At 42.4% G+C, this 14,145-nt stretch overlaps 1 protein-coding gene across 2 annotated transcripts in view; it reads left to right on the top strand.

Annotated features, from left to right (window-relative positions):
* The window catches only part of LOC102222949 (cardiomyopathy-associated protein 5-like), a 33,369-nt gene extending 22,106 nt beyond the window's left edge, over positions 1–11,263 (top strand). For both annotated transcript variants that reach the window (XM_005802798.3, XM_023349093.1), the window contains exons 4-5: positions 5,958–6,163; positions 6,406–11,263. In XM_005802798.3, the coding sequence (XP_005802855.2) occupies positions 5,958–6,163; positions 6,406–9,527 (3,328 nt within the window). In that variant the 3' untranslated portion in view covers positions 9,528–11,263. The remainder of the gene's footprint in view (positions 1–5,957; positions 6,164–6,405) is intronic.
* Positions 11,264–14,145: the final 2,882 nt, after the last annotated feature.

Raw genomic sequence — 14,145 nt, 5'->3', positions numbered from 1 at the left:
GAGACAGCAGGGTTCTCGTACAATACAGAGGCTACAAAAGGATTCTCTCGCTCTTTGGCGCTGTAGACAGGATGTGTGGTGCACCTGCACTAGAGGAATAGAAGCCAATTACTATGCAGGGCATGAGTTCATCTGCCGGTGTAATACTCTGCATGATGGGAAGGCAAAGGTGGGGGAGGGAGGCAGACGGGCATGCTGGCTCTCTGGACACACGGCACAGGGGCATTGAAGTCTGTCTTTGGATACATCCAAGCAAATTGAAATCAAAATGGTTGCATGAAAGGAAGAGCGCTGTAGAAGGGAGAAAGAATAAGGAAAAGATGCAAAGCAGTTTAGAGAGGAAGGTGAGGATAAAGCGATTGTAGAGCAGAGGATACCAGGGCATTCAGACTTTAATGTGCAAACATCGCCGCCCATGTTCTTACATTAGTCATGCTCTTTTTCTCCACTGATGGTCCCTGAGGGATGATACATTTTTATTGGAGTGGATTGAATGCCGCCCTCATGAGTCAACAAATTAAGTTAATGTAATGCTCTGACATCGGTGAGTGCCCGGTAAGCAGCAGTAGGAAGGGCTTCTTCTTCAGCAGTCCACCGTCAAGCAGATGCCATGTTGCACAGGCAGTAAATCTCCAGTCCTACCGTGGGCGCGGCCAGTAACTCTGCGACGCAGTCTCGCTCCGGGGCGATTATTTCAGGATGCGGCCACAGAGCCAATTACTAAATGGATTAGGTCGGAATGAATTGGCACACTTCTGGCTGTGACAAAAACAATGTGGGCGTTTCACTCGAACCGCAGACATAATGGAGATATTCAGGACAGGAACCGCTAGAGAAGATATCCTTTTATATTTCTGCTTGAAATATAAGCTTAACATTTACAAATTATGTACTTTAATGTACGGTTTTCCTAATTTATTTGTCAATTTAAAGTCAACGAAGCGATTCAGACCCCTTTTACTGTCACACCAGTAATTACAATCCATTATAACCGACTTCCTTAAAAGTCACGTGGTAAAAGAGCGTGGCACAGCTGAAAACATACCAGCCTATGGGCGTCCACCTAAACTGACTGCGTGGGCAAGGAGAGGACTAATATATGAAGCAGCCAAGAGGCCCATGATGACTCTAGAGGAGCTGAGTCATGTACTCCATAAACCCGGCTCCCTTGGAAGGGTGGCAAGAAGAACGTCCCTGTCAAAAGAAAGTTAGAAGTCCCCGCTGCAGTTTGCCATGTAGGGGGCAATGCTAACCTGCGGCAAAAGGTGCTGTCTGTTCTACACCCAAAATACCCTGTCGAGAAAAACTAACATGCGCCTAATTGTGAATGGTGAATGCACCATTTAGAGAAACCACTTAGAGTTGATCTGAAGATGGATGGCGCTAAATACTGTGTAATCCTGGAAGAATACCAATTTAAGGTGACACTAAGCAGGTTCTCACCTGCAGGAGCGTCGCTGCAACCTAGGGACGCAGATCTCCGCGCGCTGCAACAGCGGAGTCCAGAAAAACAGTGAAATCTGACCAAAACAGTGTTGATCTTTGACTGTTTGTTTTCCATTATGGTTTAAAAGCCATGGACAGCCACTCCGAACTGTGAGTACACTGATTTTAAATGATCCAAAGTGAGTGAGAAAGTGCTCTATTTGGGATTAACATTTGGTTCCAGATTAAATTTTGGCTAATTTTAACTCAGTTTGTAATAATCCACAGATTTTTAATAACTGAAGTGGAAGTTTCTCTCAGAAGAATAAAAACATACAGCATTCATGTCTGCTCTATTCAGAGTTAAAATCAGTGGACAGTTTAAAAATAATTAATAATTACACATTAGTTTCATTTAATGTCTAGTTCTACAGATATTAAACTTATATTTAACTTCAGGTAAAATTGTAATATATGATCCAAGTTAAAGCCAAAATAAAGATAAAGCTATTATGGTAATAAACATTATTTAGACAGTTTAATTAATATATTGCCGTTCTTATATTTGTTTCTGCTGCAAGGAGATGCCTTAAGTCTTAGTTTTCTTTTACATACTCATTCGCCTCGGTCTCATTTTGTGGCAACTCAGAATTCCCAGCAGGCAGCCAGGTTCAAAGTCAGCAGTACGTATGCAGCTCTTTGAAAGCGCGCATGCAGATCTGCATTAAGCTAAAATGTCGTCAGCGATCCTGAGGCGAACAAGGCGAACTTTCAGTGTTCTGCTCTGTGCATCAGTGGGCCGGGAGCAACTAGCTGACTGAGTAATACATGATTTTTCAGCTCCAGTGCCTTTCTGGGTGTTGTGTTCAAAATTAGCCTTAACCTCAATTTATGGTGCATCTCTATGGAAGGTCTGTGGTAAGATGGAAACAATGAAGACAGATTTCCCTCTGAGGTAAGACCAGGTCCATAATTTAAACAAAACGCTCTTGGGTGCTTGTCAGTCACTCAGTTGACGGTGAACTTAATTATAGAGTGAAGCATCACTGTATTTGGGCTCTATGTAGCAGTTGCTGTGAACTGCTTCTAATCTCAGATTACACAACATGTCAGTCTGCGACGGTCTGCGGCCAATTCAGGAGTCATTAGGAAATAACTGATTGAAGGTAATGTAATGAGATTATAGGTTTACTGGAACTGCATATGGTCGTCATCATGACATAAATATCTATGTATGTTTTAGGGTCCTCTACTACCACTCTTAGCTCTGACTACACATCCAAACTGACTTCTCTATAGGAGATGCAGTCAGTGCTCCACAAAAGACCGTTGCTATGAGTTGTGCTTTCTTTTTATTAGCGTCCTTTGACTTATGACGATACTGATGGTTCCCATTGCTGAATAAACTTTTAACATTTATCCACAGATGACGGCGTCCTTATTGCTTCCGTTAGCAGAGCGTTACTATGTTACATCTTCGTTCTTCTTCTCCATCTGTGGTTAATTTTCTGTTTAATTCAAAAAATTTTGTCATGCTTACAATTTGTGTGCATTTAATTGTTAACTGAAAGAAAAGTTTACACGTCCATTCCTAATAATTAGCCGTCATGAAACCAGAACGTGCTAAATGAGCTTTAAAAGTCCAAGTAAGGCTTAGAAAAAGACCCCCCCAAAAAACCAAATGAACATTTCCATAATTTCTTTACTGACACGGGGAAGAATAAGCAAATAAGTTTCCAATAAGCAAACAATGCTTATTGGAAAATAAAATATTCAGGGAAATGGACATAACCTTTTCCAAGGTGTGGCTGCAGGAGCACATAACGGTCTCTAGCTCCAGTCTATCAGGCATTCACACCACACAGCCAGTTAGCCAGAAAGAGCAGCAAGAGTAAAAGGTGGAGGACTTGTGGTGTAAACAACAGATGGTGTAATCTGACCTGAATATATTCCTGTGAAGATGAAGCTGTGTCCGTGACATTGAACCATTAGCTGGGTGTTTGTGTGATCGCTCACCTCCTCATCAGGTAACCTGGTACAAGGTTCAGAATACACAATCCCAGTGCTTTTAACTGGACTGTTGTCACTGTAATCTGCTCAGCTCTTTTGTCTTGCATTCAGTTGTACAAACACTGGTAATAGTTAAAGACACATGTCAAAACTAATGAAAAACTTTAAAACAATGATAGTTAATATTTGTCATGTCTTAAATGATTTTTTTCCTCCTTTATTATTGTTAATAATTGGTAATTAAAAGCAAAATGGGACAAAAGTATGGACTAAATGTCACCCTTTTTTCATGATCCAAAGGAAAGAGTGTCCTCTTGCCGTTTTCTCTCAGTGACCATGTTAAATCCAGAGCTTCTTATAGTCACCCGACCTGTCTGGATAATCTGTATTCCCTTCATCGCACAGATTATTATGATTCCTCTTCCTGAATATCCAATTAGCATCCTTCAGCTCTCATGGTGCCAGTTTTTATCTTCTTATTGTCCTCATTCTTCTAACCTTGTAACTAAAGATTTTTAACTTTCTAATCCTAGTGGCACAATTGTTTTTTAAAAATTCACTCAATTGAAGTTGAAATTTTAAAGTTTCTATTTTGTTAATAACCAGGTTCTTCAGTTCATTGTCTGTTCTGGGTTTTCAGATTTAGCGACAAAGTTTTTTGTCCATTCTTTGAAAAATAACTGAAGCTGAATACAGATCCTCTGTCTGGACTTTGATTGGGCTGTTCATAGAACAAAGAGGCCTTCATATTACAACTCATAAAAATACATTTTGATGAAAACCATTTAGCTCTGGTTGCATGTTTAAGGGCCATCCTATCCTAGTCTTCTGCAACCACTTACAGGTTCACATCCTGAATTGCGTTCAGGGTGATGAACAGTGAATGAATATTGTGAATGAATCAAGCCTTTGAGGAAAACATGACCATTTGTAATATTGGGATTAACCCACATTTTACTCTAATTCTTATCTTTTAGGTCATTGAAAGCTGACCAAGATCAGCTTTCTGATCTTGGTCAGTAAGAAATGACATTAGGGGACAGTGAAGTGAAATTGGTTGTACTGATAAATCGAAACCAATTTTCTTAATTCTGGGGGGTCGGCAATTGAAACCGATTTTATCCACCGATCTTGTATAAAAATCACTGTCTCCTTTTGCTCTGCCATGACAGAGGACTGACTATGTTCAGAGACTTTTCAGACAAAAACATAATCTGTGTTAACCAAAATTGGAATCGGCAGGTCAGACTTTTTAAAGATTGGTTATTGGCCAGAAAACTTCAATCAGTGCACTTGTAAGTGAAAGTCGATCTTTGGGCCAAACTGTATGCTAGAAAAAGTAGTCCTTTTAATTTGGTATTCAGTACTAAAACTGAATACCAAAATTTTTCAGTACTAAATTTTTTGGTACTAAAACTTTTGAAAGACGCTGCCTCTAATCTACTACTAATCTACTAATACTTACTTATGTGGATCATTAGCAAAAATCTTGCTTGAACTTAGGCATTAGCTGCCTCCTGCCACCTGTTTGTTTAGTTTTAGATGCATTTCATTGCTTTTGCCTGGATGTGAGGAGAACCCAATAGCTTTGCTTTTAGAGTAGTGTTCGTGTCTAACTGGGAGGACTTCAAAAGGTTATTTTTGTTCTTCTTTTAGTATTAAAAATTAACGTAGTCCCGGCCATCTTCTCCCTACCTTCCTCCTGTCGCCTGTTCTCTTTCTGCCAGCGCTAACTCACTTCTTTATTTAGAAACAGACAGTAAGTGCAGCGTGGACCCAGGAGATGGCACACCACAGCCTTGTCAGGACTGCTAGATGTAGGATGTAGGTTACTTTGCTCAGAAGCGACATACAAGCCAGCTTCTAGGCCAGGACGGCTGGAGCAGGGTGGCTGATGCATGGCGCCCCAAGAGTCATTCCCCTTGTGGGGAGGGAGGGAGGAGTGCCGATTGAGCAGAAGAAGAGAATTGCTGTGGGGTTAGGATGCGTCTCTAGGGTCTGTTGTGATTCATCTTCCATATAGCTTTTCTCTATCTCTCATGAGAGTGTGTAATGGGGCTCAAGAAGAGTCAGCTTGGTCTTACTGGGCTCTAAATCAGTGCTTTAATAGCAGATTATCTTTAGACGTAGGCCTTCCTGATGTGCAGTTTCATTTTGCTTCAAATGATTTATCAAACTTTAGTAGCCTTTCTTCTATTTAGTAAAAAACCCTTTGCATAGGAGATGACTAAGTAAAAATCAAGATAAAATTATTTTACTTTAAATAATTTGTATTGTATTGCAAGCATAGATTGACTTCAATATAAAAAATTGTACTGGTGAATTACCAAGATAGTTGAAACGAGTCCAAGGATATGGGAGGTTGTAGAACCAAACTGTTCACAGTACTTTAGACATTTACAGGAAGGACTGGGTTGTTCAACAGGTTAAGATCTAAAAGGAAATGAAATCAGTGAAACAATGTGGAAATAACTATGATTTTCATGCAGAGATGGTAAATGGTCTTCTTTGTGTTTCCTCAGGGCCACAGCAGCTTCATCTCGACCGGCTACTGGATCATCTCAGTTAGCCAGCACACCCAAGAACTCCACAGCTACATCCAAATCTGCCACTCCTAAAACTGCCCTTTCCTCTGCCAAGCCTGCTACTCCCAAATCAACCACCACTACCCCCTCTGGTGGCAAACCTCCTGCATCACAGTCAAGAAATGCAACCCCTGTGAAAAAAGGTCACAAAAACAATTAATTTTGGTTATTTGACACATTTGTAAACATTAAATTTGTTAATTATTTTGCTCTAACATAAAAGACATAATACATAATATGTAATAGATAAATTCCAGAGTGTAGACTTTAACCATATAGTGTTGTATCAAAATAGAAAACCCAAGTCTAACATCTTGTGGTTCTGATCAAAATATTCCTTTCACCCTACTCATTGTCTAATTCCTACTCGTGTTGTTTTTTCCAGATGTGACCAAACCATCCCCTCCAGCAGCCAAAAAATCTGCAGAATCCCCTCTCGCTCGCCCTCCTGCAAAGAAGCTTGCTAAACCCGAGGCCCCCAAGACAAAATCAGATGTTGCCTCCAAAAAGCCTCCCACAAATAAAGCTGTTGAAACAAAGACACCAAACCGCTCCAAACCACAAGAGGGTAAGTCCACACCTTCCAAGGATGTCTCCAGGACCCCAAGCACCAAAACCATTACAAATAAGGTCCCCAGTCCCAAGAAGACTGTGGGAAGCACCACTCCTACTCCTGTCAAACGTGGTCCTAAAGTTGCAACAATGATTGAGCGAGGAAAAGAAATTGCTGCAGTAGTTGCCGCTGCTGCAACCATTGCCACTGCAGCCTCTGTCTTTGCAAACCCAGAGGAGTCTCAGCCTCCTGCAGAAGAGGATGTGGAGTCATCTGAACCCACTATTAAAGCAGAGGATGAGAAAAGACCAGAGCCTGTACGGGAACCATCTCCAGAGCCTGTGCGGATGCGGGAACCGAGTCCCGAGCCCGTGCGGAAACCAACACCAGAACCCGTTCAGCAGCGGGAACCGACACCCGAGCCCATTCAGATGCGACAACCAACACCTGAACCTGTGCGGGAACCAACACCCGAACCTGTGCGGGAACCAACACCCGAACCTGTGCGGGAACCAACACCCGAACCTGTGCGGGAACCAACACCCGAACCTGTGCGGGAACCAACACCCGAACCTGTGCGGGAACCAACACCCGAACCTATGCGGGAACCAACACCCGAACCTGTGCGGGAACCAACACCCGAACCTGTGCGGGAACCAACACCTGAACTTCAAGAGCAAACTCCTGAGCAAGGAAGTGAAGCAGCCACCGGTGTCCGGATGTCACCTCAGATGATCGCTTATAAATTCAAAGACAACAGTTCGGTTCCCTCCTTAGGAACAACTGTCATGTCTCCGCCTTGCTCCCCGCCAGTCCCTGCCTCGCCTGTTAGAGAATCACAAAATGCCTCCTCTCTTTTGGACTTTGATGCTCCGTCTGATTCCTGGAACAGGAACCAGTCTCCTACTGGTCTGGCACCCCAGACGTTGCTTAATGTGATGACATTCCAAGCAGAGGAGGACAATGTAAAAGGATACGAAATTCAAGGGGTACAAGATGATGAGGAAGATGATGATGATGATGATGATGATGAGGAAGTAGATGAGGAAGCCCTGTTTCTCTCTGCCTCGACAGCTCCAGGGTCTCTTTCTGCTGTTGGACAACCTCACAATTTTATTGCTTTGTCTTCAGGTGATTTTATTCACAAGGACCTTGTATCTTCTCATGAAAAGGAGGAGGCGGTGGAAAAGGCTGATGAGGAGATCAATGAGGATGACGATGATGAGGAGGAATATGAGGAAGAGAGGAGACCAGGCCACCAGCTTTCATCCTTGGTCACTGACATGAGTACCTCTCAACATTCGGATGAGTTCCAGGCACGGTCGTCAGCTTTTGGAGGTTGGCATGGCGATGACCTGCTGTCTGGGATGGACTCCGAGGACATGAGCAGCTGCACCAGCAGCCGGCAGCAGGGGGTGTCCGACCTCAGCAGCACTCAGCACACCGCTATCTTAGAGGGCACCCAGAGCTCAGACGCCTTGATCGACTCCAGCCTCAGGGGCTCCGAAGGAGATGGTAATCTCATGGGTTCTCCCAATGTGGAAACTCTTGCCAATGAAGAAGAGGAGGATGAGGATGATGAGCGGGTGGACGATATGGACTTGAGCTCTGAGCAAGCTGAGGAGCATTACAAAGTGTTCCAGGAGCACAAACAAGACGAGGAGGAGGACGAAGACGTGGAAATGCACAGCGAAGGCGTGACGGAGAGTGGCGGGAATGTCGATGATGACTTTAACGAGGAAGAGCACTTGGATAACTTGACCCACTCTGGTCTGTTGTCTAGTACTGCCCCTGCATCCTCCTGGGGTCAGACAAACCCTTTCTCAGATACTTGGACTCAACCAGTGTCCCACCTCGCTGTGTCCACCCACAGCCCCGTGTCGGACCACGACGCAGCCGAATCCGAGACGCCAACCCAGTCTCCCGCTCAAGCGTGTGTTGACGGTAGCGCCCCGTCATTCCCCCTGCAGACAGAGCAGATTCCCCAGCATCATCATGACCTATTCACCGCTCCGGCTGTAGGCATGTCCCAGGCCGACACTCCGACTGGGACCTCCCAGCCCGCTCACAGCGGCAGCGAGACTAGCACTCCTGAGGACCTCCGTGACTACGACAGCAGCTCTGGAGTAGAGTCCCGCTCTGAAAAACAGCATACCCCGGTACCGGCGTCACTTCAGCCCGACGTGGACCAGGATCTAGGCATTCACCTTGAGAAAGGTGATGGAGAGGAGGAAGAGGCCGAGACACTTCCTGCTGATGAGGTGCTAGGAACAGGACCCCCAACAGCTCCTGCGTCAGTCCCTTCGTCCCCGTCTACCTCCGGTGATGAGGCCAGTGACACAGAGGGGGAGATACAGATTAATGACCCAGAGGCTCCGATGATGATGGATGACAGGGCTGCAATGGAAAGCCCTCCTCCCACCGGTAGCTTGCCAGCTCTGGAGGAGGATCAGGAGGCAGGAGATCCAGCTATTGGAGAGGGTGAAGAGGATGGAGGTGGAGCTACTCCTCAGTCAGCCAATTCTGTGGCATCTTATGGCTTCGACTGCACAACATCCAACTCCAATGCCCACTCAATGGCAGAAAGCTGCGGAAAGAGCCCTGGCATCTTCTCCCTTGAGAATGAGGAGCAGCTTCCGGAGGAGGCCAAGGACCCCTCCCTCATCAAGGAGCTGACCCTGCCTTCACCTGCTGCTGCGGCCCTGGCTGAGGATCTCCTCGGCAACCCCGTGGACCTGATCCCTTTGGGTCACCAGGGAGACGACTTTCCCGGTCTGAATGAGCACCACCACTTCCTGCTCGGAGGAAACGCTGCAGATCATCGGGAGAAGGCGAATCCACTGGAGGGCAGCGACGACCTGGTGGACCAGGAATGTGGAGACTCCAACAACCTGACACCGTACTTCTCCACCATATGTGATAAGACTGATAGTTTTCTGGAAGGTAACGTATAAGACCCCCTATCATCCCTGGAATGCACCTTTTCCCTGCAACCCTACCCGTTTTCCCCCTACGTTATTTGTTCTTCTCTGGTTAGACGTCATAGCAGAAAAAAAAGGAGACCAAGATTGTAGAAAACAATTTTTGAAAAATGATCGAAGGAGACGGAAAAAAATGACTGTAGCGATTTTTAAATGAAGCCTCCCTCTTTCTTACCGTTCCGGTCCATGTTTTGAGCGTATGGCTAAAACTCTGTAATGTACCATAGCTACTACCTTTTCTAGTCGAATGTTCTTTTTAAGTAACACTGCATATTCTGTTGCCCCTTGCGGGGTATTGACTGATTGGTCCGTTGTGACTGGGCCTGTAAACTGAGAAAGAAGAGTAAAAAAAAAACGCAGATAAAAAGATATGGACTCATTGTGTATTTATCCTACTGTTTTTACCGAACAAATGTCAATGATTTTTTTTTTTGTATTTACTTGTTTTGTTTTTTTGTTGTTGTTTTTTGTTTGTTTTTGTTAAACCTGGTCCTCCCTACCCTGTGTGCACACTTTGTGTTCTGCGATAGTCACATATTCCTTTTGAAAACGTTCTTTTCTTGTTCCAAGACTTTTAGCTATATTAATAATAAAGGTTAGGTATTAACACTGCTGGTTTTGCCTTTACAGTTGTAATGAGGTAGGTGTGGGAGGATTAGAGATAGGGCTGACCCAAATGCTTTGTTGTTTTGCCGCCATTACTGATGTCCAAATTTGGACTTAAATACGTGGATTCTATGTTTTCCTTCATGTACTATACCACTAAAGCTGAGATCAGGCTATTTATGCTTGCAAGTGTTGATGTGAGTTGCTAATTCAAGCTTTCATAAGTGCATCCAGACAGTGGCGGTTCTTGGATGAATGGTACCCTTGGCGAGCCCCTTCCTCTGCATCGTAATCAGTTCCACCACCACAACTAATGCGCTCTGGTGAGAGAGAAGCTTCTCAGCATCAAAGGTTCTGAAATGTTGATCTAATCTGCACTATATCGTCAGAATAATCGAGTTCAGGTTTGATCATTTTTTATCTCGAGCTAATTAAAGGAATTATAAGTTATTTTAAAAATTGTGAAATGATCCTTAATTTAGTTCCAGATTGGTATTAATCAGATACCCATCTGTAATAACCCACTGCCTGGACATCGCACAAAGCAATAGAAAACTCTCTCTTGGAACATGCTTTTCTGATTGGTAGTGCTGCCCTGGGTGAAGAGCCACATGGCTCCATATCAAGAACAACCACTGACTCCAGATCATTTTCAATAAAGGTTTGAAGCCTCAAAAACTGTATTTGGGACAGCCCTAGTTAGATTGCAGTTGGTGGCGTCGTATACGTGTGCTTCAAGAGGTTCTATGCTTATTGTATTTGCATAGGTTGTTAAGGTGCAGTCACTTCCAGTATCTGCTTCAGGTTTTCTTCAGGCCTTTTGTGTAGCTCATCATTTTGTGTCTTAACAGGATAACGAGTAGCGCATTATTTAATGAAACCCTGCATAACCCTACATGGCTACCACAGTTTAGCTTTATACTCGAGCGTTTTCATGCCAAGCTTTTGGTTTACTATTTCAACAGTATATTGCATGTTTAACTAACAAAAAACACTCTGTAATACCTGAAGTTTGAAACAGTTCAACAGTAGACATGTTCAGGACCGAATGGTTCGACACTAGGTTATCTTTCAAAATTCCATTAAAGCATCATTGCAAGGCATTTTGTTCCTGTTTCTTACTTTCCCAATGGGTCCAGCATGCCTGAACTTTGTGTCCTTGTGTTCCAGTGGCCATGTGTGTTTGTGAAGTGGTGTTTGTGCAACAAGATTCCCTCCCCCTGGTTTCCTCTGTTCTTCATCTGGGAATAATGGATAAACAGGAAGCGATGCCACATGATACAATGGTGTATCTGAAATGGAATTTTGGCCAAATCCAAGAGGTAATAAAGAGGAGTCACAGTGGATTATCTATCATGCTTACAGGGAATAACGACTTCTTGTAATGTCACATTTAGTTCTACTTCAACGCCACTAGAAGTTTACGTTGTATATTTGTTCAGTCTACTGTTAATGTTCAATCAAGAGTACAACTCCAGAGGTAAATATTGATCCATTTAGGGCCATCAGCTCTCGAAAATTGAACAAAGACACTGCTCTCGTTAAAAGGTTTGTGTTTAAATACAGTAGTAACTCCAGAACTAGAAAATTTCGGAAGAAATTTAGACGGGGCCTGCCAAGGCGCGCCCGTGGGGTTCGGGCCCGGCGTCGTCGCGCCACAAATCGGCTTCGACGCCAAAGAACGCCGCGACGTCACCAGTGGCACGCGGAGAACCGCAAGAACGTTAAGCGAGGCGGACGTGCACCATTCGGTACGATTTAAAATGTTGTCAAGGCTTTTATTTTGGAAGTTTCAGTATGCTTCATTTCAAAGGGCCAAACTAATCCCATGCGTAATAGTCCTTGGGTTAAAATAGTTATATAATGCTCAAAACACAAGTAGCTGATGTAAAAGTATTCAAGGCTTTTATTTTGAAATTTTCAGTATGCTTCATTTTAAAGTTCTGAACTAATACCACGTGTAAGAGTGCTTTGGATGAAAAAGTCAAATAAAGCCAAAAAGAGCAATTACGTCATGTAAAAATATTCAAGGCTTTTATTTTGAAATTTTCAGTATGCTTCATTTCAAAGGGCCAAACTAATACCATGTGTAACAGTGCTTTGGATGAAAAAGTCAAATAAAGCCAAAACAGAGCAATTACATGATGTCAAAATATTCAAGGCTTTTATTTTGAAATTTTTGTTAATCTTCATTTCAAAGGGCCAAACTAATACCATGTGTAACAGTGCTTTGGATGAAAAAGTCATACAAAGCCAAAAACAGCAATTGGATGATGTAAAAATATTCAAGGCTTTTATTTTGAAATTATTATTATGCTCCATTTTAAAGTTCCAAACTAATCCCATGTGTAACAGTGCTGTGGATGAAAAATTAATATACGGCCAAAAAAAGCAATTACATGATGTAAAAATATTCAAGGCTTTTATTTTGAAATTTTCAGTATGCTTCATTTCAGAGGGCCAAACTAATACCACGTGTAACAGTGCTTTGGATGAAAAAGTCACATAAAGCCAAAAACAGCAATTACCTGATGTAAAAATATTCAAGGCTTTTATTTTGAAATTATTATTATGCTCCATTTTAAAGTTCCGAACTAATCCCATGTGTAACATTGCTTTGGATGAAAAAGTCATATACGGCCAAAAAGACCAATTACTTCATGTAAAATATTCAAGGCTTTTATTTTGAAATTTTCAGTATGCTTCATTTTAAAGTTCTGAACTAATACCACCTGTAAGAGTGCTTTGGATGAAAAAGTCAAATAAAGCCAAAAAGAGCAATTACGTCATGTAAAAATATTCAAGGCTTTTATTTTGAAACTTTTGTTAAGCTTCATTTCAAAGGGCCAAACTAATACCACGTGTAACAGTGCTTTGGATGAAAAAGTCAAATAAAGCCAAAAAGAGCAATTACATGATGTAAAAATATTCAAGGCTTTTATTTTGAAATTTTTGTTAATATTCATTTCAAAGGGCCAAACTAATACCATGTGTAACAGTGCTTTGGATGAAAAAGTCAAATAAAGCCAAAAAGAGCAATTACGTCATGTAAAAATATTCAAGGCTTTTATTTTGAAATTTTTGTTAAGCTTCATTTTAAAGGGCCAAACTACTACCACGTGTAACAGTGCTTTGGATGAAAAAGTCACATAAAGCCAAAAACAGCAATTACCTGATGTAAAAATATTCAAGGCTTTTATTTTGAAATTATTATTATGCTCCATTTTAAAGTTCCGAACTAATCCCATGTGTAACATTGCTTTGGATGAAAAAGTCATACGGCCAAAAAGAGCAATTACGTCATGTAAAATATTCAAGGCTTTTATTTTGAAATTTTCAGTATGCTTAATTTTAAAGTTCCAAACTAATCCCATGTGTAACAGTTACTGAGTTAAATCAGTTATATACAGCCCAAAGCAGCAGGTAGTTCTAAAGGCCAGTTCTCAGTCCTGATCTGTTTCAACTGAGGATAGATAGAACTACAGCGATGCGTATTCGTAGTCCAAATCAGCAGCCAATAGCCTCTTGAGATCCGTTGCTATGGCAAATAATGGTCTCAGCAGGTGTGAGCTGTGAGCTCTGAGCTCTCAAACACACAAGTGTGTTTGAGCAAACACACTTTACTGAAAAAAAGCATTGGAAACAAATCCTTCTTGTTCGGGAACCGTAATACATATTCGAAAAGCGTTTTAAGCGTATGACAGTTCAATGTGTCTTCTGCGATAGTCCCGAGATTCATATCTGTACCTCACTCAGAGCATTTACAGTGATGAGAGAAAGAAATGTTGTGCCCATATCTGATCCGAGGTCGGCTGTCACTCTAATTTGAGCAAAAATGAGAAACTTTGGGTCGCTTAGAGGCAAATTGTGGACAAACCATAACTGGTATCGACGAGCCGTCTTCACTTTCGAAGAGATCACAGACGTATCTACAAAATGAAATTTGAATGGCATTTCTAGGTGAATTTGTGACGACACAGCAAAT

This window comes from Xiphophorus maculatus, chromosome 16 (assembly GCF_002775205.1).
Source record: "Xiphophorus maculatus strain JP 163 A chromosome 16, X_maculatus-5.0-male, whole genome shotgun sequence".
NCBI lineage: Eukaryota > Metazoa > Chordata > Actinopteri > Cyprinodontiformes > Poeciliidae > Xiphophorus > Xiphophorus maculatus.
The sequence above is the reverse complement of the archived record's forward strand: the minus strand, read 5'-3'. Positions and strand labels throughout refer to the sequence as shown.